Source organism: Pezoporus occidentalis, unplaced genomic scaffold (genome assembly GCF_034315485.1).
Source record: "Pezoporus occidentalis ecotype Australia unplaced genomic scaffold, CSIRO_AGI_Poc_V1 ctg56, whole genome shotgun sequence".
Taxonomy (NCBI): Eukaryota; Metazoa; Chordata; class Aves; order Psittaciformes; family Psittacidae; genus Pezoporus; species Pezoporus occidentalis.
Genome location: NW_026915899.1, coordinates 2,669,389 through 2,695,120, shown reverse-complemented (window position 1 = coordinate 2,695,120; position 25,732 = coordinate 2,669,389). Strand labels below are relative to the sequence as shown.

The window sequence follows — 25,732 nt, the reverse complement described above, 5'->3', positions numbered from 1 at the left end:
GTGAAAGCAAAGAGTGTTTCAAAGAGAATCGACAGTTAATTTGAAAGTTTCAGAAAACAGAGCGGCTTGTGTTTGTTGCCAGTCTTTTACAGAGGAATACATAGGATGTTTTCTGGACTTAGGCAGAAGATGTAATTGGGTTTTCAGTATATTCAATACTTGAATTCAAGAGTTTTATGTCAGCTTTCTTCGTTCCTTGGCAACTCAAATCACACAAGTAACAATATCTCATTCAATTATCAAAGAATACTGCATAGAATATTGTTAATGTTTATGAGAATTTCAGTCAACCTCACTGGTATCATGATTATTACTATAAAAAAATCCTGGAAATTATTAAGAAGCAGCACTGAAACACACCTTTGTATGTGGATAACTACACTACTGGTGATTAGCATTAAGGAGAGAAAATATAATGTGATCAAATGGAACTTGTGACATTGAATTTTCATATGACAGAAGAGTGATTTAAATTATTTTGAATAGTTTTTCAGACAAGTTTTACAATGTTTTAAAAAAATGAAGAAACATTTTCTTAATACTTGCAAGAAAATGTTAAAATGTCAGTTACGCATCATGTCAGTGCTTTCACGAAAATTTAATTTGTGTAAGTTTTATAAATCATTTCAAACAAATGTGTAAATAAAAACATTTTTATACAGTATTGCTCGAAAAATGTATTTATTTAAACAAAGAAAAGTAAAAAGGTAGAAGTTTGTTACAAAGTGTAATGCCAAAGTTTTCAGAACAGCTCAAGAGCATACAAAGATAGCAAATAAAAAAAAAAAAAAATCTTTTCAGCTTTCAAACTGCAGAAACCCCTCATATTCTTCAGCACTCCATCCTGGGAGGCTTTCCAGTATTTCTCTCATGGTAAACGAGAAGACAGCAAGGATGATTCTACCAGTCTCTAACCACTTGAAGGGCCTGAGAAAGAGAAGCATCCAGTTAGTCCAGTTATAGCTCCTTGTTCAACTTCCACATTAACAATTTGTCATTCCTTCAGTTTTGCTCAGTCTTTTCTAAGTAGAATAACTACATATATGTTACATCTTTTCCACCGTATCTCCTCAAAACCCCAATGCATGAGCCCTATTCACAATTCTCCACGGACTAGTGCATTGAAGGAACTGATTAAGAAGGTCTAGGTTTTTAGGTAGAAGGATTCAGTATCTCAGATTAATTTATATACTGCAGCAAATCATGGTTTCAAGCTTGGTCTTGTAAAGGAAATAATGCACGTTAGACAAAATTTTACCTTCTAACACTGTAAATATAAGAAAACACCTAGCAGCTCTCTGGAGTCAGTGGGTTAATACTCTTTCCTCTCTGGCTTACTGCCTCACCATTCAGAAATCCAGTTTTATGTACATTCTAAACAGATGTACTTATTGCATAAAAATTACAAATCTCTTAAAAAAATCTGATAAACTGACAACTTTTTCATATTTTATGAACAAACACTGAAGAATTACCTCAGACAGAGCCATGATACAATGCTCTGAAACATTCCAATTATACTATGAAAATAACATTTTTAAATACAGCATTCAACAGTTGGAAAAAAAATAGTTTTATATTATTTGCAGTAAATATGCTGAAAAGGAAGGAACAAAAGGTAATAACTAGTATGAAACCTCATTTTAAGGACAGGAAGCCGCCTGTGACATATGAGAGGTAATGGAAAGCTAAGCAAGACAGCTACAGACAGATAAGTGCTTTTCGAGGACCAAAGAAATTTTATGTTCTCATAGTAACACTGGTCTGGGACTAAATCCTATCCCAATTCCGTTAGGATTTCAGCCTGGATTAATTATTCCATAAAGTCATGCCAGTATCAACTTAAAAACACTAGGTAACAGTGTTACGAAAGGATCTAAGATCACAAGAAAAATACTTACAAGAGTAACACCTTCCTTTTCAAAGTTTTCAGTTCATGAGTTCTTGTAGACATCCTGAAATTGTCTTCAGCTCCTCTATTGCAAGAAGATTGCAGACAGTATCTGAATCGCCATTCCAGTCTTCAGCAGCCTCATTTTCCTTCACATTCTTTATCCAACATAAAATGATGGAATGCTAACAACAGTATTTGTTTTCTGCCACTGATTTCCCACTAACTGCTAATTTTCTCTTGACTCAGCACTACTAGGGGTCTCAAAGTGATTTCACACAGCCATTCCACTTAGCAATGGCATGGCATGCATCCTTATTATGATGGTGTTTCTCTTGAGCTCTCATCTCCCTGGATGGTGAATAAATCCAGGTCCTCTCTGTGGTTCTAGATATACACACAAGGCCCAGTGAGTTAATGAAATGCAGATATACAACTGAAATGTCAAATGTATTGAAGTGTAGCTAACTCCATGAGCAAGAAGCCTCAAGAAACTGCAGCACAACTTAATGACTGGAAACAATCTAGATCAACAGGAACTCAGGGCAACAGTATGGTGTACAAAGACAGCAACACATGTACAACTTGAAATAGGACTTGCAAGCCAATGCAAAATTTCCTTGTCTACATTTAGTCAAACACTGAGCAGTCATATAGTATATCTTACCTCATTAACAAAAACATCTCTGGAATTGCATCCATATTGACAAGATTACTTTTGACGCAAACTAATATGCAACAAAGTCACAAAGCTTTCAGGAAAACTGCCCTCACAGGTAATCAGCATTCCTTCTGACAACATACGTTGTAACACTGCTACATCATGTAAGAGATTAGAAGTAAGCACAAAATAGTTTTCCCATACCACTAATTTTGAAATTCCAAGGAAGCTGTTATGTTATGGTGGAATAAGCTTATAGAACTCTAGTATTTTTCATGGGTTCAAATTCCTCCTTCTCCTCATTTAGACCAGAAATCCTAATCTGAATCTACTATATTCCAGCAAGTCTGGTTATCAACTCCTCTAAAATTTTCTTTAATTGCAGCTGTGCCTCTCCTGGCTTGCTTTGACAACCAAGTTCTATCTTGCTGAAAATATTACAGTATTCCACTTTCATTGCAAAGTAGGGAACTAATGAGACATTCACAAATTACACTTTCATCATTCTTACACTACTGGAAAGGTTGACAGAATGCTCTCAACATTTAACATATTCAATTCCTACCTTCAGTCACTTAACCTATTCTAAATGTGGGAACTTATGTGCTAAAATTAGGTACCGCAATCCACACTAATTCATCAAAACGTCTATGACTTCAGTCCTTATAAACAAACCCACAAACCTACTTTGTGCCATTCAGATTTGAATGAAAAGGCAAGTAAATTATCACTCCCATACATGCCATTTCTATCTTCAAAAGTTCTTTAACAACACTTTTCCAAATAGTTTCTGGATGTCTTTAGCAGACCAGAAAGACTCCCATCACTAGAATAAACACGTCACATACTTGTCATTCAGGATTAAGGATTTAGGGCTCTCTCAGTTGTCATAAAGCTAAAATAAACATGGCTTTCCTCCCACCAAAATATTTGATAAAACTGCAATTGCATGTAAATGTTATCAGGATTTACTATCAGATGATCTAATCAGCACAGATTTATTATAATGGTGTTAATAAGAATTTATTAATCTTTAATAATCCTTTAGGACATCTTTCTCTTAATTATAGAAAGGACCTAAATTAAAAGGCATTATCATCACTTTCAATGGCATGAATTATGACCCAAGTGACTCAGAGCTGCAACACAAACACTCCAGTTATACTGAAAAAAATCCACAAAAAATCAATAGTTAAAACAATAAATAAAGCACCTTAAGGTACAAACCAATATTGACTTAAAAACAGAGTAAGAAATAAGATCCAAAATAAAATCTGAGGTAAATACAGACTCTTACTAGAGTAAATGTTAAATACACTAGTAGCTTCAACATTTTTGCTAGGAAACCTCTGTTTCTCTGCATTTATTTCTACATATATTACTTAAGCATAATTCATAGTATGAGTTTTGAGTCCATCTATAATTTTACTACAAATCTCAAGATTTTTTAGGTACTTTGCAAATTTAATGTCCCCATTTCAAGTTTAAGTGACATGCACATTCTTATTCATTCTAACCTGAAGGCATCACTCAGTGTAACTACAAAGACTCAAATCAAAAAGCTATTTAAAGACATATCTTAGACAGTTTTATGTCACTGGGGGAAGTAACTGCTATTAGCACTAAGCCAGGACCACTAATATATTGAAGAAAATACCCTAATTTCAGTATTTTTCTTATTATATAGAAATCCGCTTTTAAATAAGCTTTCACAATGCAGTTTTCTAAGTTTCATACATTTTCTGTGGCAAAATATCTTTTACGGTTGCTAGGTTTTGAGTTTTGTCTTTCTTCAATGGACACTTGTGGACCAGTTATGCTTTCTGATATGAAAATACTGCCAACTGGCAAATACATTAAAATCAGCAGGGTCTCCAAATGTAAGTTGGTGGTAAAGGCAAACTTATTTACCATATTAATTAAATGGTCTATTTAACATGGAATATCAATTCTCTAATCACATCTCATTTGAACTTCTTATTTCAATTAACAACCCCAAGTCTACTAGAGACCCTACTGTTCTAGGATCATTAAGAACATTTTCATTATCTGTCAAATGAGGGAGTAAAAGGCAGAAACTGCAAGTACTCTCAGGAGTAGGCCTCTACCCTACTTAAGAGATGATTAGGGAGAAAGCAGCAGTAGTTCTCATTAGTTGCTTAGCAATGAAATGTCCCTCTATGAAACAAGAAATGAACAAAGCACCAGAGGTGTTGCCATGCAAATGAGTAAATGGGTAGTCTATCATCTACTCAAGGATGATCTGTCCTTCATCAAATTTAATCAATCCAGATTAAGACACCAATGGGTATCTTGCATAGAGAAGGTAAGAAGAATTCAGTATCTACAGCCTCACTGATGTAGCCAGGCAAAGCGTTGCTCAAGTTTACATATAAGCATTGTGCATTTTCATTCTATGTCGGTATGACAAATAGAAATACAAGGAAAAGAGTTTTAATTCAAGACAGATTAGCACTGTCATTTTTACTGTTTAACCTTACTCTTTATATCCATGGTTATGTGGATATAGTTATACCCAAGCTATAATGAACTGTTGTTAATGATTAGCCAAACTCTTAATATTTATAAAGACATAAATACCAATCTATAAATTTCAGATAAGGGTGGTGTTCTTGCAAGAGGTGAGCATTTAACCAATATCTGAGTTTGTTAAACAAGTTTTCAAAAAGTACACACACATATATAAGGTCACAAACTCAAGAGAAATACAGCTGTTTACTGTTGTTACTAGTGCTGTAAGCCCCAGAATGGCAGAGCTCTCAACCAGAGAAATTTGATTACTGCTGCCTTAATTTTCAGACCCTAATTCCAGACTGCTATTCTTTCAGTCACAGATCCACTTTAACCGGTTCCCTCCAGTTTCCCTGACATTCATTTGAAAGGTTTCCTTGTTTCCTATGTTGTTTTTTCTTGTTTTGTTTCGGTGCCTTGTTTTGGGGAGTTTTTCATTGTTGTTGCCTGATTCTGGTTGCATTTTTTAAACCCCTGCTCATTTCATAGATACAATTTAGAGTTTCACAAGCAGTGTGAAACAGAAGAGAAAGAGAAAAAGGGAGAATAAAACCACCTATGAAGAAAAAAAAGCATCAGGAGTCATGAACACTTCTTAACTACAGAGCAAGATAAAAGCAAATCCTAGATTGTGCTTTCAGATCTGACCAACGAGAACACTGTCTGCAACTTCCACAGAGGATTATTTGGTTGGGTTTTGTTGAGGGGGAGGTTTTCTGGAATAAAAACCTGAAGGAATCCTGAACTCTAGGGACTTAGATGAAATCTGACTGCTTCTCAGTATATATTCAAAGGGAACTATATAGAATTAAAAGTATAAAAATATATGATAAATTATGTATAAAATTATGCTTTGATTAGCTTGTCCAAATCGTTATTCAGATTAAAACTAAGATACAGTTCCAAAACCAGTAGCAATTCATAATTCAGTATTAAGACAAATCTTACCTATATATTCACAAACGAAGACTACAAAAAAAGGAGTAACAAGATCATTTATGCCCTGAACATATCCACTGGCTGGATGACGTATTGCCCAGATAAACAAAATTCTTTCAAAGATCTGAAAAAGAGTTAAAGAAACTATCAGATAATTTATCAAGTGATGAGCACATTTTAAGCACAACACTTGAAAATTATACAAGGACAAAATTCAACAACACAGAACTACTACTACAGAAACGTGCATACGAAAGCATAAATAAGCATCAGTATTTATAATTAACTTCCAGTGCTAAGTAAGCTTCTCAGATCTTCAAAAGGAAGCATTTTTACTGTATTAGTACATTAAAACCAACCTAGTACATAATTAATTTATAGTAGTTACAACTAAGTAGCAATTACTCATTGAAACTTTTCTGAAAATGTAAAATACTTCTTTCCCAAAGAAACAGAAATATTAGATCATTTTCTTATGACTTTTCACCTCTTTGAGAGAAGTATTTTATCAATATATCATTGTATCTATCCCTAAGTAACAGAAAGAAGTACTTCATTTAGCTTAGTATTTTTTAATAATATACCCATAAAAAGAGATTCCACCATAGTTTGGCTTGTCTAGCACTGCAATGTGGGGTCCTAGACTTGAGAAGCAAGTATACTGGTTAACAGCAACAACAAAAAAAAAAAACTATCTGAAAAAATTCAGGAAACACAGAAATAAGGCAACTACCTGCCTGAGGGTATTGCATAACATCACCTCAACTGTAAACTGTACCTTGCCCAAGATCTGCAAAAGCTCCTAAGGCCACAACATACCTCACCACGGGAAGGACAGCATGAGAAGAGTACAGAGCAGGGAAATCACACAATTTATCTCTAACCCAATTTAGGTCTGTGATAACCTCTAGTTTTCCTCAATTATTTGATTCTGAACATGCTACATGTCTTAAATGCTTCAAATAAGCAGCAGAGTGAAAGCTGTTGTGTTCTTTGCCCTAACTACAGGTACTCAATCAGGTATAATCTTGCTGAAGCAAAAGAACGTTTGCTTTTCCCTGGAACGTCTGCCCAAGAAGCCAAAATGCAGAGGCAGCTAAGAGGAGCAGAGAAAGGAGAGCTCAAACCAAATGACTGTGTCAGTCTTAAGATCAGGCCTCCAACACTAACAGAAAAATGAGAGACTTTATAAGGACCCAAAGGAGATTGCATAGTTTGCTGCAAGCCCAGAAGTCAATGAATGCTCATGCTTCAAGAAAGCTAGTAAAAGACCTGACCTCAAGGACACAACGGGGAGAAAAAGCTGGCATTATTTCTATTCAATCTCACTTCAAGTTTTTGCTACATTAAGAAGTTGACTATTTTAATTCAATTTTAAATAAAAACTTAATCTTTAGTTTAAAAGCCCTCTTGCAGTCATTTTCAAGTACAGAAGGATCTAGGCATATATGACTGCATCCAGGTGCATAAGAATTCTATCACAGGCTTCTCTATGAACTACCTGAAGCTGAAACACATTTGCACTTTTTGCTTTGAAAGCAAATATCAACATTCACCCTTCTCCCACAGGCTTTCTTTTAACAACCAGATTTCCTTAATCTCCAGGTTTTACATTTCCCTGGCATGCTGAAAATCCACAGAACAAGGGAAATAGTCAAGAACAATAAATATGAAAAGCTTTGGTGGGCACTGAAACACAAGAAGCATTAACTCAGCTCATGTTTGATCCATTCCAGCTACAATTAAGATTGAGGTTTTGTGATTTCAGTTTCTGGGGCAAAGACTAGGCAGAAAGGGAGGTATTCAGCTAGCAAAAGCTCCACAAAAACCTCATATTCATTAGCTAAGGTGCTTATCCCTTTAGCTATAAATTCTCTGTGATAGTCCCTGTCACCTCATGCTTTTTAATATGTGCTGCATATTAAACTGAAAAAATACTAACCTGTGCAAACCAAGCAATAGCCAATGGGGTTTCATCATCTATCAACAACTGTATAAAGACCCTAAGTTCTGCCATGTACTTTTACATGTACATCACATTTTACATAATTATGCCTTTATGAAATTGGTTATATCACATTTTTACTATTATTGAAAAACTGCAAATCAAGTTAGCTCACAGCCATCCTTCCTGCTTCTGTCAGTTACTGTTTCAGTTTCAGTAACATTAGATTATCAGTATTACCAGCGTTATCATCCTGTGTTTCACTTCAAATAAAGGACACATTTATCATATTGTAAACACAAATAACTTTTTTGAAAACAAATTTTAGACAGAAGTGACTAGAAAACCCTATTTAAGTAGCAATTATGTTATGCAGTAGGCTAGATTAAAAAAATCCTTGTGTGATGGGGTTACAAAATATGCACAGTGAGAAACAAACAAAAAAAAAGTAATACAGTAAGTAACAGATGTCAAAACACCCATTCTAAAAAAATCACAAAAACAGTGCTTTTCATCATGGCATGCCTCAAATCAAACAATGCTCAAATTTGTACCACCAACATTCCCTTTCCTGAGAACCTGAAAATATACATAGTGTGCATTGTAAATTGAGCTGCCTATGGATTTCAATGCATTTTTAAAATCCTGGTATGAAAACTAAGGGGATGTGGGGGTGGTATTTGGTTGGGTTTTTTTTGTTTGGGTTTGTTGGGGGGTTTATTTAATATTATTGAGCAGGAGGGATCACTTTGTGATTGGCACATCATCTTTAATATCCCCAAATGCATCTAATCACAAATTCCATAAATACACACTAAAATAGTGTTTTCAGTTTCTAATCGTTTTCGTAAAGTTTCATTTACTGTTCTGAATTGAAAAAAATGAGCACTGAAAACCTGAAAGGCAGACTGATTTAAGTTTCTATACAGCACTCATCACTGTGTTCAAATAGGACTCATTAAAAAGGTCACTTTCCCTAAAGGTTTCCTTCTTGATTCCAAACCAGCAGCAGAAACTGGAATTAATTTTCTACTAGAAACCACTACATCTCATGAGATGTCATTACTGATCAATTATTCTCTTTTGAATTTAACTCTCATTCATGATAACAGAAAGAACTATATTTATATACATAAAGAGAAGAATCCATTAGCTTAACTTATTGCACCTAAACTCTAAACTTACAGCCACTAGTCTTCAAAAGAAACCTGACTGTACTATACGGGGGAAGACCTCCAACTACACTCTCCCACTCTCTGAGGGCCACACTTCCTTCCTCTGACCCAGAATACACAACTCCCATGAAAAACACTTCAAACAGATTTTAAAAGGAAGTTATTCCCACACGTAAGACTCAAAAGACCTTCTTCTAAACTAAAATGTTTTATTACAGGAACCAAATTCCAAGTTCAGAGAAGAAATTAAAACAGCTTCATTAATTCTAATGAAAAGCTCTTTGGGAACAGAGACTCAAATACCAGCAAGAACAAAAATCTTGGAATAGCAGCATTTGGAAATTGATGTCAGAAGACACTGTGAAGTTTCTAGATGCATTATGTTTCTGGTCTTTTCACTAGAGCTCTTCCTCGGTCTTTGTCAGCTACAGTTTTTTTACCTCATCCTAAGTGACATTCTTCCTAGTAGCTGTATCATCATCCTACATCCCTGTAGCATCAAAAATTGCTATATAAAAAAAAACAGTTGTAATACCCACAGTCAATTGCACCGCCCTTTGAAACCTGTCTTTGACTTACACTTCAATTCCCTTCTTTATGGCTCTTGACATCACACCTTAAAAAAGAGGGAGTAACTGTTGCTCATCTCGGCCCAGCAACACCTTCCCCCTCTCTTGAAGGGAGTCAGGTCTGGGAACAATGCAAGGCCCCTGTCCACATTGAGCCCTTGGGCACAGAAATTGTTTCCCTGTGATAAATGATTAGGCTATGCTAGCATAAGGCTCCAAAAACCCAGAAAGGGAGAGGAAGAAACAAGGGAGAAGTTGGATGTTACAACCCTTCCAGCGTCATTTGCACTAGTCATTGTAAGATGACATCAAGCCAGTTAGGCTTGGCCGTCTTGGATCAGAGAGTGAAGGCAAAGATATATGCAAGCCTACCCCCTCAGCAGCCCACACATATAGTCAGGAGATCAGAGATCAGTGGAGCTCTGAAAACACCTAACACATGAAGACCCTGAGACCCTGTAAAGTTCAGGATACTGATGGGTCACTAGAAATTAAATTGGAGATTTTCTTTATTGTTCAAATGCTTCCTAGATTTCCCATTATCCCACTTGACTGCTGCCATCGACCCTTTTCACGTTCTTATTCTTCTGTACCAGCAACATCACTTCCTGCCAACTAACAAAATATTACTAAAAGACACCTTTACCAATCCTTTACTGTGAACTAGGGGAAAAAAAAAAAAAAAAAGGTGTTAGAGAAGAAGTATGGATGACATAGGTTACGAACAGGGATTTTTCTTTTTTGGGGAAAAAGGAGTTGTTGTGGTTTCTTTTTCAACAAGAAAGCAGCAGCACTCTTGTACAACGCATGCATCACACTGATGACAAGTATGTCTTTCTATTTTATGTGGCTCAATTAGGCTTGTTAAGTGACTCAATTTACTAAACATTCAAACTAAAAAACTGTAAGTATGATCAGCAGCAGGCAGGAATACTGGGCTGTATTCAGGAGCCTGAATTCAAGGACCTGTATACATGAAATAGAATTCTTCATATTGGGGGATAATTCAATGTCACTTGCAAGGGCAACCAGAGTTTTTAAAAAGTATGGATGTAAAATATGTTTATTTTATGGCAATGCTAAAGATGCACCTGTTCAATGAAACACCAGGAAAGCATACATTTGGACAGGTTCAACAAATAACTACAAATGAAAATAATGCTAATTTTAACAAAAAAACATATTTGCAAATGAGATGCCAGTAAATCACATTAAATGACTATGCAACCTGAAAATTGGTGTTACCTGAAAACAGACAACTAAAACCAAAAAATACCTAATAATTTCAAGTGTTTAATGATGCCACAAAGTGAGCCAGAACTGCGTGCCAGACTCAAACTTTGCTGAATAATATTTGCTGTTGAAGTTCTATTGACATACTGGAAGTTACTTAGCAAGAAGTTACCTAGACACAGTATTTCTTTTTTATTTCAATTACTCCCAAGCAATAAAAGAAGTGTTTTATTCTGGGAGGATCTACTAGTTCTGAAGCTGACAGTCAGCATTTTCATTAAACTAGCCTCTTTTCAGATTAACTATAGTTCAGCTATAAAAAGAAAGAAAATCTTCTTTCAACTGTGACTGCTTGTAACAAATACTGCACTAATATTTTTATCACATTACCATACTCTCCAATGCCCAAATAAATCCTTTAGCTCTAAGTTACTCATTCAACCAAAAAACGATTGTAACTATCCTGTAACTAATTATTTTCAATTATTTATTATGGGATACTTCTCCCAACACACTAAGTATTTAACAAAATTACTCACTGCAAATGTTGGAAAACCTTGACCAAATCTTCTCTGATTATCAGCATAAGTTTACTCTAACATTTCTAACTGTACTATTAAAAAAGCAGATATCCACGGTAAATACAAAGCTGTGTCCATACAAACTATTATCAAGTCTGTATGCAGTCTAAAGAAACACATTAACTGTCCAAGATCCTACAGATTTCTATTTCTATCTGACAATCTCATCATTTTATTAAATATCATTTTACTTCAAAATAATCTCCCGTAAGAATATTTTATCTGTCTTAGTATCATTTTAAAGCCACTTGAGGTCTCATCCAAATAATTTGGTTAAAAGAAAGGACATTAAATATATTCTTCAGAAGACATTTACCTGAAATTCTAGTTTAAAGTCCTTTTTCTTTTTTTTGATTGTTCAGCTAATTTAGAAGTAAATAGTCATTCCTGAGGAAGTGTTTTGTACTTTTCAATCTTCCTTTAAAAAACAAGAATGCACAGATTCTTACACCAGGCAAGTTAAACAGCTTCTAGTTTTTCTTTCACTAAAACATGAGGGAGAAGAAAACCCAACGTAATTTTGGGGCATTTTCATCTAAACTGAAAGCTACAAAACCACGATCATTGTACCTCTGAACCACAGTCACACACAATTTGAGACACAGATGATCTTCATGGAAACCTTAAGAACAGTTTCATCTTGCAACACAGGGAAGTAAAAAGCCCATCCCAAGAAAGCCACCACTTTGTGTTGAATGCAAATACATCTTTAGAATAATTTAAAAGACTATGGCTGATACAATACAAGTAGTTCTTTCCTCCTAGAAGTGTTAGAGCATTCTTCTTTCTGTAGCCCTTTCTGCATGACAAAATAATCACGTCCAATTTCATTCATTGGCTCATTTCTAGATACAACACTGACACTGATCTTATTAATTTCTTTAATAGTATATTTCTTGCTGGTATTGTTTCCCTTTTTGTCCCCTATTTTTCTTACTTTAATCTTTGTAATCATCCCTAGAATAGCCAAGGCAAAACACCACTGTGTAGAAAACAGAAAAAGAAGTATTTTTATAACATTTTCTTTTAAGAAACTGTAATTGGCTATTTCTTCAAACTGATTTCTCCAACATATGCGGAGGAGTGCTTCCATTAGACAAATAACTGCAAGAGCAGAAAAACAGACGAAAGCTAGTTCTGCATTTAACTTCTGTATCATCTAATGAACTATCCAAAGATGTTCTATATGGCTCTATAATGATACTAACAGAATTTACATGGAAGTACATATGAAGATCTAACTAGATCTCCCATTAGAAGGAGAAGGAATTGAAGAAGAAGAAATAATTGAAAGAGGGTAATTCACACCATCTACACTATTTATGACCTATATACTTTATAAAGTCACCCTGGTATTCAATTTCCAAACAAAATAGACCAATTTGATTAACATATTTACCATTAATTGATGTACGTTTATTATAGCAGTAAAAGAGCTTAAATAGTGTGCTCAACATATAAAACTTAAGGAAGCAAAATGAAATAAGGAACACAAAACCAGTCATGCTACAAATTCACAAAAAGAGAATTTCCTAAGAGGAAAACTGTGATAAGAACTTTCAGACTTGAATGATTTTGACAAATATATAGAACCATGGGGACTATCATCTGCCTTTACTTCAAAACACATTATTACCAAAATACAGACAGAAAAAAAGTAAAAGGAAAAAAATAAAACTCAAAGGCACAATGCCAAAGGAAAAAAACCTGACAGATTCAATGCAAAAGATTAATGAGATGCCTTTCTTTTTACTACTCATATTTACACTATCCTTAGCCTATACTCGTATACTCTTATTTTTTTACTCTAAGCTAGTTCTGAAGTTAAAATTGCAAGTGTTGTCAAATTAATTGTTAACCAGTGCTGTTACATCAGATTCATTAATAAACTGATATCTAAAAAAATAAATAAATAAAAATCTTTAGATATCATTCTTACCTCTGTTACTTTGGGCTGAAGCCTTAAAACTTCAGGACTCATGCGTGGGATATCTATATGGATCTAATTAAACAGAAAGAAGAATACTGTAAAAGGAACCAACCACAAATCTTTTAAACAACCCAACAGTTAAAACATTTTTTTTTAATTTTACAGTATTAGCTATAATGTCACTGAATCACTTTTTTTTAAATAATATGGATTTACTGTATTTCAAAACATACAGCCACATCTTTAAGTCATTATTAATCAATGAGGTAAAATAAAGAATGAAACAGCCATATATTTTGTTTTCACATTTTAGGATTCTTATATCACATTTTGATCATTTGGAAAATACATTCATTTTGGTAATACTTGTAACCTGGGGTATTTATGAGTAAATATAGACTACTACTGCTGTAAAGACATGTTCAAATCATAGAATCACTTAGGTTGGAAAAGACCTTTACAATAAGGACTAACCATTAAAAGGTGAAAATAGAGTTTAGCACCTATTTTAATGTATTTGACAATTGCTTGAGAGCCCAAATATACAACTTCACAAAGGAGTTTTATGCAACAGAATACTAACCTGATTATTCTGGGCTAGATACACAAGTACCTTGTATTAGTCATGCTATATACTTCTTGCCAACAAAGATAAGACTTGAAGCTGAAAATCTCTGCTTCTTCTGTCTTAAAGAAGGCTAGGTACTATTGCTTACTCCATACTTAATAATACAAAATAAGTATGGAGTGTTCCTTAACTTGAAGAAAAGTTATCTGCTTATCTGGGCAGGCAAGAAAGTTTGATACAGCTATTTATTTTTATTGCACATCATAAATAGTTTCAACTTCTTAAGCAGAAGTATGAAGCCAGTAAAAAACAGTCACTGTTACACTCCCTGTCCATTTTCACTCAATTCAAGGAAGGTCTGAGCAGGAGATGAAACATTTGAAAACCCTATTATTCTTAAATAAAATAATGACAGCACTGAACAGCAGTGCCACATGGCCTGACTAAAGCCGAAATTAAAAGAAATCCACTGTTTTGAATTTCAGACCAAAATAGTTAATATTTTTGCTTCAAAAATGTAGAGAAACAATTCATTAGAGAGCTATCAAGTATTATTAAAGAAATAGAGGAAAACAGTGGTAAACATCAAAAATAATCTCTAAGTTCTTTATAAGATGTCCTGTAAGTAAAAGTCACTTCAGTAGGTGTTCTACCTGTCTATAGGTATCCTGGTGATTTTCATCATTTCTGGAATCATAATATTGTTCAACAAATGCAAAATACTCTTTGCGTTTTCTTTGTAAAGTGCTTTCTCTTCTGTCCACATTCGCAGGAAGATAGCCCTGAAGGAAAAACAGTGAAAAGAAAAGGATATTATTCTTTGCCTTACAAAAAGCACCACTGGTATTTGATTACATATGACAGGAAAGCTAATAAAATCACGCAGTGCCATGCAGTCCTACCTGGATCTGAATAATCCTTTAGTAAAGCAGTTTTCTAATCATCACAACTGATGCAAAAGTACAAACATCTTATTAAAATCAGGTTTGGTTGTTGTTGTTTTTTTTTTTTTGGGGGGGAGGGGGGTTGGTTGGTTGGGGGTTTGTTTTGTTGTTTGTTTTTTTTTGTTAAGGGAAAAGTTTCAAGTTTTTCCAGCTTTAAAAAGCAATTTCTCATCAAGAATTCTAAGATTATGTTTACTTTCTGAAGACAAAAGCTCAAAACAAATAACCTGAGATAAATGCAATGCTATACGAGTTCACTTATTTCTGCATTTCTATGTGGCTGTTATTAGAGTAATTTTAATAATTTTTTAACAAAATGCATATTATCTCAGTAGGCTTCAAGTAAGAATGATATACATTAGCAAATATGCTTAAATTATTGTTAAATCTGTAATACAATGGAGTATTAATTCAAAAGCTTTAAAACATTCTAGCTACTTTATTTCACTGTTTCAGAGGAGAAAAAAAAAAAAATTATCTCAAGCTTTCATTTCATCTCAGGAGGTTATTAAGTTTCATCACAAAAAATGACTCAACAGCACCAGCGACTGGGCTCTTAGATGTAAGAGCACAAGCCGTACCTTTCTGAAAGCAATTTATAAATACTATCATATTTTGTGTAAAGTATGGACACACTAAGGCAGTTGTGTCAGATAATGCAACAGTGTATAATCCTGCCTAAGTACAGAATATATCTGAATGGTTCATCATTGAACTCAGATATATCTGAAAAAAAACAACCTTTCAGAAACAAAAACAATCCATTCTAATTTTCCTCTTTTGTCAAGTCTGATCACCATTTCTGGCATCACAGACAACTTGCCATTTAAAATAAACCAAGCAACTCAGCTTGCCATTTTAGCATTTTACAAAAGGAAGTATCATGAACGCTATTAAATAGTCAGTTAAATATAAAATTCACTTACTAGAAACACCATTATTCATGTAACTGCCTACCAAAAAGATTTCTGAATATTCAGATACATTAAATGCTTTCTTGCAAGCAGCTTGATTTCAAGCAATATCAATATCCTCGAACACTGCAATAAAGAAAGCTAGTTGATATTTTACATAGATGGCAGTCCTTTAAAAATACTTTGAAGAATCATTCTAAGGATAGATGGCTTTGAAAGAGATCTGAACATCCAAGACCATATTAAAAAAAAAAACCTAATAATCATATTAATCAATATTCAAGTCAAATTAAAAGATTTTACCAATATTAGAAACATTCTCTTGCCACAGTAACAGCTATCACCATACTAATGGTAATTGATAAAACAGAGAAACTAAATTTATGCAAAATTTAAGTTCCCTTTACAAAATAATCCTCATAACATCAAAAAAAATCTGTAAAGAAATACAGCATATATATTTGCACTTACACAATGAGCCATAGAGCCGCATAGCCACTGCAAGTAACTAGCAAAATGCTGTGCATTTAACTACAAAAACAGCTATCTTATTCAGTCCTAAACAAAAATGGAAGTGGTAAACCCAACATACTATAATTGCTAATTATACAATAAAATTAAACAATCCAAGTATACACGTTCCATTACTCTCCTGTATCTATCCCATTTCTATAACTTCTCTTTTGCTCAACATTTAGAGAAAAATAAAAATTACACTCCATACGAAAACACAGATTTTTGAAAGTATCTCTGTATAAAGCCCTCATAATCCAATGGGAAATCATCAGCAATCTGCTACACCACTTAGATACACACAAGTCCGTGGGGCCACATGGATCGGCCCAACAGTACATAGGGAGCTGGTGAAAGTGCTCACTGAGCCACATTCCATTATTCATCAGCAGCCTTAGCTAACTGGCAAGGTCCCAGTTGACTGGAGGTTAGCAAACGTAACACCCATCCACAAGGAAAGATGGAAGGAGCATCAGGGGAACTACAGGCCAGTCAGTCTGACCTCTGTGCCAGGGAAGGTTATAAAACAGATCATCTTGAGTGCCTTCACACAGCATGTAGAGGACAACCTGGTGATCAAGCCCCATCATCGTGGGTTTATGAAAGGCAGGTCCTGCTTGACTAACCCCATCTGCATCTACGACAAGGTGACCTGTTTAGTGAACAAGGGAAAAGTTGTGGATGTGTCTACCTAGGCTTTAGTAAAGCCTTTGATACCGTTTCCCACAGCATTCCCTTGAAGAAACTGGCTGCTCAGGCCTGGGACAGTCATACCTTTTGCTGGGTATAGAACTGGCTGGATGGCCAAGCTGAATGGAGCTAAATCCAGTTCGTGGCTGGTCCCAGGTGGTGCTTCCCATTCAGTATTGAGGCCACTTCTGTTTAACATCTTTATCAATAACCTGGATGAGGGGATCAAGTGAACCCTCAGTATGTTTGCAGATGACACCAAGTTGGGTGGGAGTGTTGATCTGCTGGAGCATAGGAAGGCTCGAGAGAGAGATCTGGACAGGCTGGATAGATGGGCAAAGGCCAATTGTATGAGGTTCAAGAAGGCTCAGTGCCAGGTCCTGCACTTGGTCTATGACAACCCCATGCAATGCTACAGACTTAGAGAAGAATGGCTGGAAAGCTGCTTGGTGGAAAAGGACCTGGGGATGTTGGTCAACAAATGGCTGAACATGAGCCAGCTTGTGCCCTGGCAGCCAGCAGCATCCTGGCCTTTATCAGCAATAGTGTGGCCAGAAGGACTAGGGAAGCAATTGTCCCCCTGTACTCAGCAGTGGTGACACACCTCGAATAGTGTGTTCAGTTTTGGGCCCCAAGAAAGACATTTTGGTGCTGAAGCATGTCCAAAGGGCAATAAAACTGGTGAAGGGTCTAGCGAACAAGTCCTGTGAGGAATGGCTGAGGGAACTGAGGTTATTTAGCCTGGAGAGATGGAAGCTCAGAGGAGACATTATCATTCTCTTACAACTACCTGAAAGAAGATTGTAGCGAGGCAGGGGTAGGTCTCTTCTCCAAGTAACAACTGACAGAACAAAAGGAAATGGCCTGAAGTTGCACCAAGGAAGGTTTAGATTAGGTATTAGGAAAGCGATGTCAAGCACTAGAACAGGCTGCCCAAGGAAGTGGTGGAGTCATCATCCCTGGAGGTACTTATAAAACATGAAGTTGTAGCACTTATGGACATGGTTTAACTGGCAGTGCTAGGTTAACGGCTGGATTTAAGATTAAGGGTCTTCTTCAACCTAAACAATTTATGATTCTATATTAAAAACATTTTAAAATGTTATTCCCATATACTTTAATTCCTTAGTTTAAGATGACAACAGAGTAAATACAAATCATATTATACTCCAGATACCTTAAGTGGTATTTGCTTTTGCAAAACCATATCTTTTAGAACTTACATCTGGTACCTTACATCATACGAGCTTAACTTTTGCCTCAAGGCTAATCCTAGCATTTAATATCCTGTCCCAGTGTTTTGTATTAAGTTAAATATTGAATTCTGACTCCCATTTATTCTCAATAGTGGTGGTTTTTTTCCCCCCTTTAGGATATCTTAGTTCCATTAGAAAAGAATTCATTTGTGAGATCAGAAGTGATTGCTCGAAGGATATCAATACTTTCTCAGCAAGCCTTTTTGCTATTATTCAGTTTCAAAGACTGAAGTAATCTTTCAGTTGGACATGTCCTATTTCCTGTTCACTTTACAAATTAGGTTTTATTTTTAAAAGTAGGAAAGACTTGCAACATATCAAGGAATAAATTGGTGGAGACTTTAATCCGCTTATTCAATAATTTCCTCCAAAGGCTGTTGCAACCATATCTTAAGTTTGGTTAATCAAAAGAAAAGTGAGCCTGAATAGTTCTGCTTGCTGTTTAAGTACAGCATACCTAACATTTTTGCTATATTTTATAGCTAAATCATGTAATTTTTTTCTATGCTGTGACCAATATACATGCATAACACCCACAGCCCCTAAGCATTACATTGATTTTCATATGATTTCCCTCCAAAAAACTATTCATCTAACATGTTAGTATTATTTACCTTCTATATAATAAGTATCTCAACTGTCCAATTTGTTGAATCATATTCAAAAAATTCCAACTTCAATTCTGATTTTACAAAGAAGGTTATCACCTTCTGCCTTAGATACTACCAACTGTACACAGTTCCCCAGACATGTCATAGTCTGGGCATGACTGGCTAAGACTTCTGAATAATTCCAAGGCAAACATATCAAGCCTTAATTTAGTTCTAAACTGTGCTTTAGTTTCTTTGGTTTCCCAGTCTTTTTTGGTTTTGCAACTGATATTTAACCAAAAGTTTTGCTTTCGTATGCTTATTTCCCAAGGCACCTCATAGCACAAAAGATTATCATAGAATCATAAAATTGTTAGGGTTGGAAAGGACCTTAAGATCATCTAGTTCCAACCCCCCTGCCATGGGCAGGGATAGCTCACACTAAACCATCTCACCCAAGGCTCTGTCGAACCTGGCCTTGAACACCACCAGCAATGGAGCATTCACAGCTTCCCTGGGCAACCCATTCCAGTGCCTCGCCACCCTCACAAGAAAGAACTTCTTCCTTATATCCAATCTAAACTTCCCCTGTTTAAGTTTTAACCCGTTACCCCTTGTCTTATCACTGCAGTCCCTAATGTAAAGTCCCTCCCCAGCATCCCTATAGGCCCCCTTCAGATACTGGAAGGCTGCTATGAGGTCTCCACACAGCCTTCTCTTCTCCAGGCTGAACAGCCCCAACTTCCTCAGCCTGTCTTCATACAGGAGGTGCTCCAGTCCCCTGATTATCCTCGTGGCCCTTCTCTGGACTTGTTCCAACAGTTCCATGTCCTTTTTATGTTGAGGACACCAGAACTGCACACAATACTCCAGGTGAGGTCTCACGAGAGCAGAGTAGAGGGGCAGGATCACCTCCTTCATGCTGATCACGCTCCTTTTGATGCAGCCCAGGATATGGTTGGCTTTCTGGGCTGCGAATGCACACTGAAGCCAGCTCATGGTAAGTTTCTCATCGAGCTAAAGACTAAAGAATTAGAACTAAAGAATTTTACTAAAGAACATTACTCCCTCTTACCTGGGACATACGTTAGCAACAGGTAAACAGCTAATGTGACTTAAAAATTAATCACCATTAGAAAAAAGCCTTATGGAGTTTATGGCCACAAATACCCAAAACACTTTTTCTTCCCCACTTCAGGAAGAAGATGAATCCAGCTGCTGCGTTACAGTATAGAAAAGTTAATGATTCCTAAATGACTCATCTTTGGGTTTCCAAAACATACTAAATAAGGAACACTTAGTAGATAAGAAATCATCGTGAGAATTACATAAAAAAAGCTGAGACCTTTCAAAATATTGCTATTTGGTGACAAGGGGAAAAAAAAAAAAGGAAAAAAAAATCACGTAATTCTTAAAGTAAAATCCAAAAGTCCTGAAGACAGTTTCTTTGCAGTGGTATGGCAAGACAGATGAAGGTAAGAATTGAACCAGAATGGATCCTGGAGCGGTTAAAACAACAGAACAAGGGAACTCTACTCTTAGGAATTTCTCTAGACTGGGAATCTCAGAAACACTAAGTTAAAATCAGCTTATGGAATGAAGCTGCATCTCACAGAAAGCCCATGCTCTTACTTGAAAGCAAGAAAGTGACTGCAGTTAGCTTATGCATAATTTCAGTTTTCTAAACCTCAGTGACAGTCTCTGATTCAAAACTTAACCTATCTTTATGAATTAGCTTAACTGTATTTCAAAATCAATTTTGAGTTAGCCATATTCTTTTTTTATGCTTTGAGTGTTTGCAAAGAGGCATCCTAAAACTTCACGGAAAAAAAAAGGAAAAAAAAATGTCCTTTTCATTACCAAATTCTCAGTTAACTTTGGAAACACAACAAAAATAACTTGTACAGTGCAAGTTTAATTTCAATTACAGCAGGATATTTGAATATCCACCATTAAGAAGCTGCATCTGCATTTAGCATTAGAAGGAACTAAGCTGCAAATTTAGTAGAACTCATCAGCAAGAGAGACTCTTTCAGTCATTGGAAATCAGTGTCAATCTGAAGTAAATACTTTGCATTCCCCGCTGAATTATTCTATAAAAAGCAAAGCTATTTAAGTCTACTCTCTGAAAAATTCAATAGTGTTAAACTGTTGTGTGTATAACTCAGAATTTTAAACAGTACTTAAATGCATAAAGACTTGCTGAGGAAGTGTCTTTCCTAGCCTCTGGAGAGTAGACAGCAGTAGATTTTTGCTTCTTTTTAATACAAACATCTTCACAAGTTCTTCTCCCAACCACAAGCAGACAAACAACTGCTAAAACACACAACTGTTTGCCATCTGAAGTATCATAGCTGAAAAGATTGACATGAAAAATACTCCTCTGAGGAATACATTGTATTTTTGCAGAGGAACATTTTTAAATATAGTGTAAATACTGAGATTTGGAAAAAAAAAAAAAAAAAAAAAATCAGTTCTATAACACCAAACCCAGCGAATCCCAGATTCCTGCAAGCTTGTCTCTGATGCCCGACTGCAACTGCTGTGTGGTATTTCAGTCAGCCTACTCCCAAAGCTACTGCCATTGTAAAATCATGTGACCACTGGGCAAAGTTCAGTGAGCTCAGCCAGCCAAAACCTCACACTGCAAAAAGGTGATTAGTTTTTTAATTAGCTGTCTCCCTGAACTGTCTCACAGGTCTGACATCGGGACAGCCAATGCCGCAATATAACTGACCACTGCGGTGCGGATTTGTTCATTTTAAACCACTACAGAAAAATCAGCCTTAAACCCCATGAGATCCTATCACAGATTTTCCTTAGTACACTGTTAATCCTTTCTCATAGTTACTTTAATGTGAAGTCAGAATGAAGCCTTTCACAGGACGCCAATAGGCTTCATTTCCTCTACTGTGTGCCTATTTTAGGGAAAACTGTAAGCAAGTACTTGTATTTGAACTCTTCACCATTCCATCAAAATTGGTTGCGAGAGGCCACTGTTATCACCTAAGCCTCTCTCTCATAGAAAGCCACTTTGAAAAATAAAGATGTACAGCTGACATGATTTACTGCTACCTCTCATTCCCCTCCTTTCAGTTTGACAAATTAATCTTGAAATCAAGTAAAAGAACAGAACTTTCATTACAATTCAGCAACAGGACACAGTGTTTTCAAGTATCACTGATGCATTACAACTCAAGCAAAATTATCTGCAATATTTGGAAAAAAAAAAAAAACAAATCAAAGCAACAAAAACTATTACTACTAAATGCAAAGGAAGAAAGAAAATTAAAAACAACTAAACAAAACCAAAACCAAACAACTTACTGAAAGAAGCTTCCATGCAATTGGACGAACCCGTTTGGGAATGCCAGACCAACTCAATTTCCGTAATTCTTCTATTAAAAGAGAAGTATTTCATGAGAACTAAGGAAATGACTATCAAATATTATACACAGATACATTCAAGTTAGCGCAAAGTTGTTTACAACAATGATCATGTCCTCATATAAAATCTAATGAAATCAGAATTATGTGGCAATTCTAATGAATCGATAAAATATTGAAAAATCACTATCTCTAGGGATACTATGATAGGTACTGAGTGTGATAAGGTAACTTTCTGAAGTGTTTCTCAACATTAGTTTTCAGTATACATGTCTTATATTAATATGCAAGATAACCTGAGTCTTATTGTATAATATGTTTACACAGATCCTAATTAAAAATAAGATTTGCAGTTACAGAAATAGAATGATAATTGGTCTGAACACTGGAATTTAATCCAATGTTATATGTTCATTCTTTATGTCGTACTCCTTTCTTTTGTCAGATACCAAACCAGCTAAACTTATCCTTTGCACATTTTTTGTGAGAACTGTTTAACACAGAAAAATCAGAGAAAATTCATATGCTTATAACAGTGTCCCTTAGAAACAGTATTTTTATGAGATATCTATTTGTAGCTCTTTCTCCTCTTACTCCAAGTCGAAATTACAGGTTAATACTGCACAAGTTCAAATCACCAACATGCTAAGGAAGACAGAAAAAAATTCTACATTTTACCTTGTATATACTTATTCCAATTAATTATATATTTGAATTAACTATGTATATTCCAGCAAATTTGGTCTCTATCATATGCCTGTGTTTTCCAAATTCTACACTCCAACAAGGCATTTAAAAGCATTTTGTCTATCTATTACCCCAAGAAAACAAAGCACAGAAGAAAGTAATTAGAGTAAGAACATCCCGAGTGAATATGATGACTAACTTTGGCCATTTATAAATTAATACTGCCTTTATTTTTTGTTAAGACAAAGACTCTTATAGGCAATGTCCATCATCATAATCTTACTCTCACCCTCCTTCTATTACTCCAAAAGAAATACGGATCTATAATACAAAGAAATGTAAAATATCATGTCAGGTGTGGTATGTTACCATGAAGCAAGTTATTTCTAGGAACATCTATAACTATTTTTAACCAGGAATGAAAACACAGTCCACTGAAACAAGTGCAATACTTAAAATACATATAATATATTCCAAGACAAAAGAAACTGATTTTAAAAGTGTACTGAGGCTAAATAGTTAATAATAATAATAAAAAGATTAATTAACAATTCAGGTTTTTCAAAAAAGCATCAACTAAAGCAAACAAAAAGCTCCAGTAAGTTGGATTTTGTAATATTAAGTTACCAAAATCCAAGAAAAAAAAGCGACCAGATGCTGCACTGGGACCAAAACAGAGCAGAAACTCAGAACAACAGAGGAAAAGAACAGATACTAAGAAAGAAGATGTTAAACGGTCATCACATCAGTGAATGCATCTACCACAAGTCTTGAATCTAGTCTAAAGAAAAAGGATTACTTTCTTATAACATCAACAAAACTGTTTGCTGCCTCTAAGCTTTAAAATACTATTGTATTTGACAAAAATAAGTTTCATTAACAGAAGTTTGTCTTCAACAGTTCAAACCCTTGAAAAAGTCAACATTTACTGACACAGAGAAAAAAAGAAAAAAATTAAGATGTTTTTGACTTGAAGTCATGGTTCATTTTGTAGTTTTGTTTTTAAATGAACTCTTTTATTTCTTGACTATACAAGAAGAAATACAAGGACATCAAAATGACACCCTGTTAAAGGGAGAGTAGATAAATAAGTCAAGGTTATTTCCTACCACTACAGGTTACATTTAGGCATGTATTTCTGTGCAAGTGTACCAAAACAGCAGAATATATAACTATTTAGGAATATCATACTGAGTATGACCAAAGATAAAGTCGGTCATATACCTTGGGCAATCCAAAGACTAGACTACCAAATACCAAAGGAAAAAGGTACACCACCACATAAAATGTGAACCGACTTGATTTCCAGCAAACAAATTATTCCCCAGCCTTGAATTTCCTTGTACTTGAGGCTTATCCACATCTATGGCAACAGTAAGATTAAATATACTACAGAGTTAATAACATAACTACACTTACTGTAACTGATTGCATTTTATTTTATTTACAGTCCATCCTTATCAAACATGCTGATCATTTACAGCAAGTAATCTTTGCCATTCTTCCTGTACTTCTTTAATAATCATCATAGGCAGATTACTGCCTGGTCTTTAATCTGTAAAGTAAAACATACACTATCAAGCAGTACACAAATTTAAGCTCATTTTACTGGTTCCAACTCCAAAACAGAAAACACAAGGTATTTGTGGTCAAGGAAATCCAAACCCAAGACTGAGAGCTATTTTAAGTTCAGAGAAGATACAGATATGGCAAGGCACTGACAACTAATTCCCCTTCTCCAAGCATAGAGGTACCTCAGAAGAAGCACTGACTGAAGTACATCAAAATGTAAGAACAATGACAAAGTTCAATTATATCAAGGCTCCTTAATGCATGACAACATAAGCAAAAGAAAACCTTCATCCCTTCTAACACTAATTTCCTAACCTCTACTTCCTATTTACATATCACTTCTGAGTACCATTTATCCATTCCACCTCTTCTCAAGACTTCCTTTTTCCTTTATTTTCCTCCTTTTTGGTCCTCATCCCTATATATTTCAGCTTTATCTTTCCTCAAATCATCAACTGAGATTCCACACCCGTCTTCATTGCTGACCAGCAGAATTCACTGTATAGTTAAGAAAACCTTAAATTCTTAATAAAAAAAAAGTGGTGCCATCATTAAAACAGAACTGTATCTTAAAAAAAAAAAAAAATCTAAATAATTTCTTATGATATTTTTCAAAGGAACCTGGTTTTGTTCTTTATCTTGGAATAATCCCAGAAATTGATGCTCTCTTGCTTTCCTGCTTATACTAAACTGTAACAATAAATTTAACTGCAACTATTCACATCACAGATGTTTTAAATTAAACACATAAGAAAGAGCATTAGAAATGAAAAAATACTTGAAGTCCAAATATTCATGACCCTTCTATAAGCTAAAGCCTGTAAAAGAACTGTCAGAATAACAACGTTCTATTCACTTTCACAGAGACTAGCTATTGTGGAGGATCAGTGTACCACCAAAGTACATTTAAATACAAGAATCATTAAAGACAAAGTATATGCTTTGATACAATTATTCCTGATGTCATGCTCCCTACAGCTTGGGTTATTTTCCATTGTTAATTTAGAAACACCAGACTGCTGATAGAGCTTCTAAAAATGAAGTCCAGAGAGCAAATTCTGCAGGTTTTTTTTTTCATATGGTCTTCATTATTTTCAGTTTGCATTTGCAAACATGATCATTCTTTCACGATATTTTTTTTTTAAAGATTTGTCC

The 25,732-nt window shown here is 35.1% G+C and overlaps 1 protein-coding gene across 3 annotated transcripts in view; it reads right to left on the bottom strand.

Moving 5' to 3' along the window:
* Window positions 1-25,732, bottom strand: part of TBC1D22A (TBC1 domain family member 22A) — a 169,509-nt gene that overhangs the window by 121,471 nt on the left and 22,306 nt on the right. For all 3 annotated transcript variants that reach the window (XM_062638358.1, XM_062638355.1, XM_062638357.1), the window contains exons 5-8: window positions 22,259-22,329; window positions 14,678-14,806; window positions 13,466-13,528; window positions 6,033-6,147 (exon numbers count right to left, since the gene is read on the bottom strand). In XM_062638358.1, coding sequence (XP_062494342.1) covers window positions 6,033-6,147; window positions 13,466-13,528; window positions 14,678-14,806; window positions 22,259-22,329 — 378 coding nt within the window. The remainder of the gene's footprint in view (window positions 1-6,032; window positions 6,148-13,465; window positions 13,529-14,677; window positions 14,807-22,258; window positions 22,330-25,732) is intronic.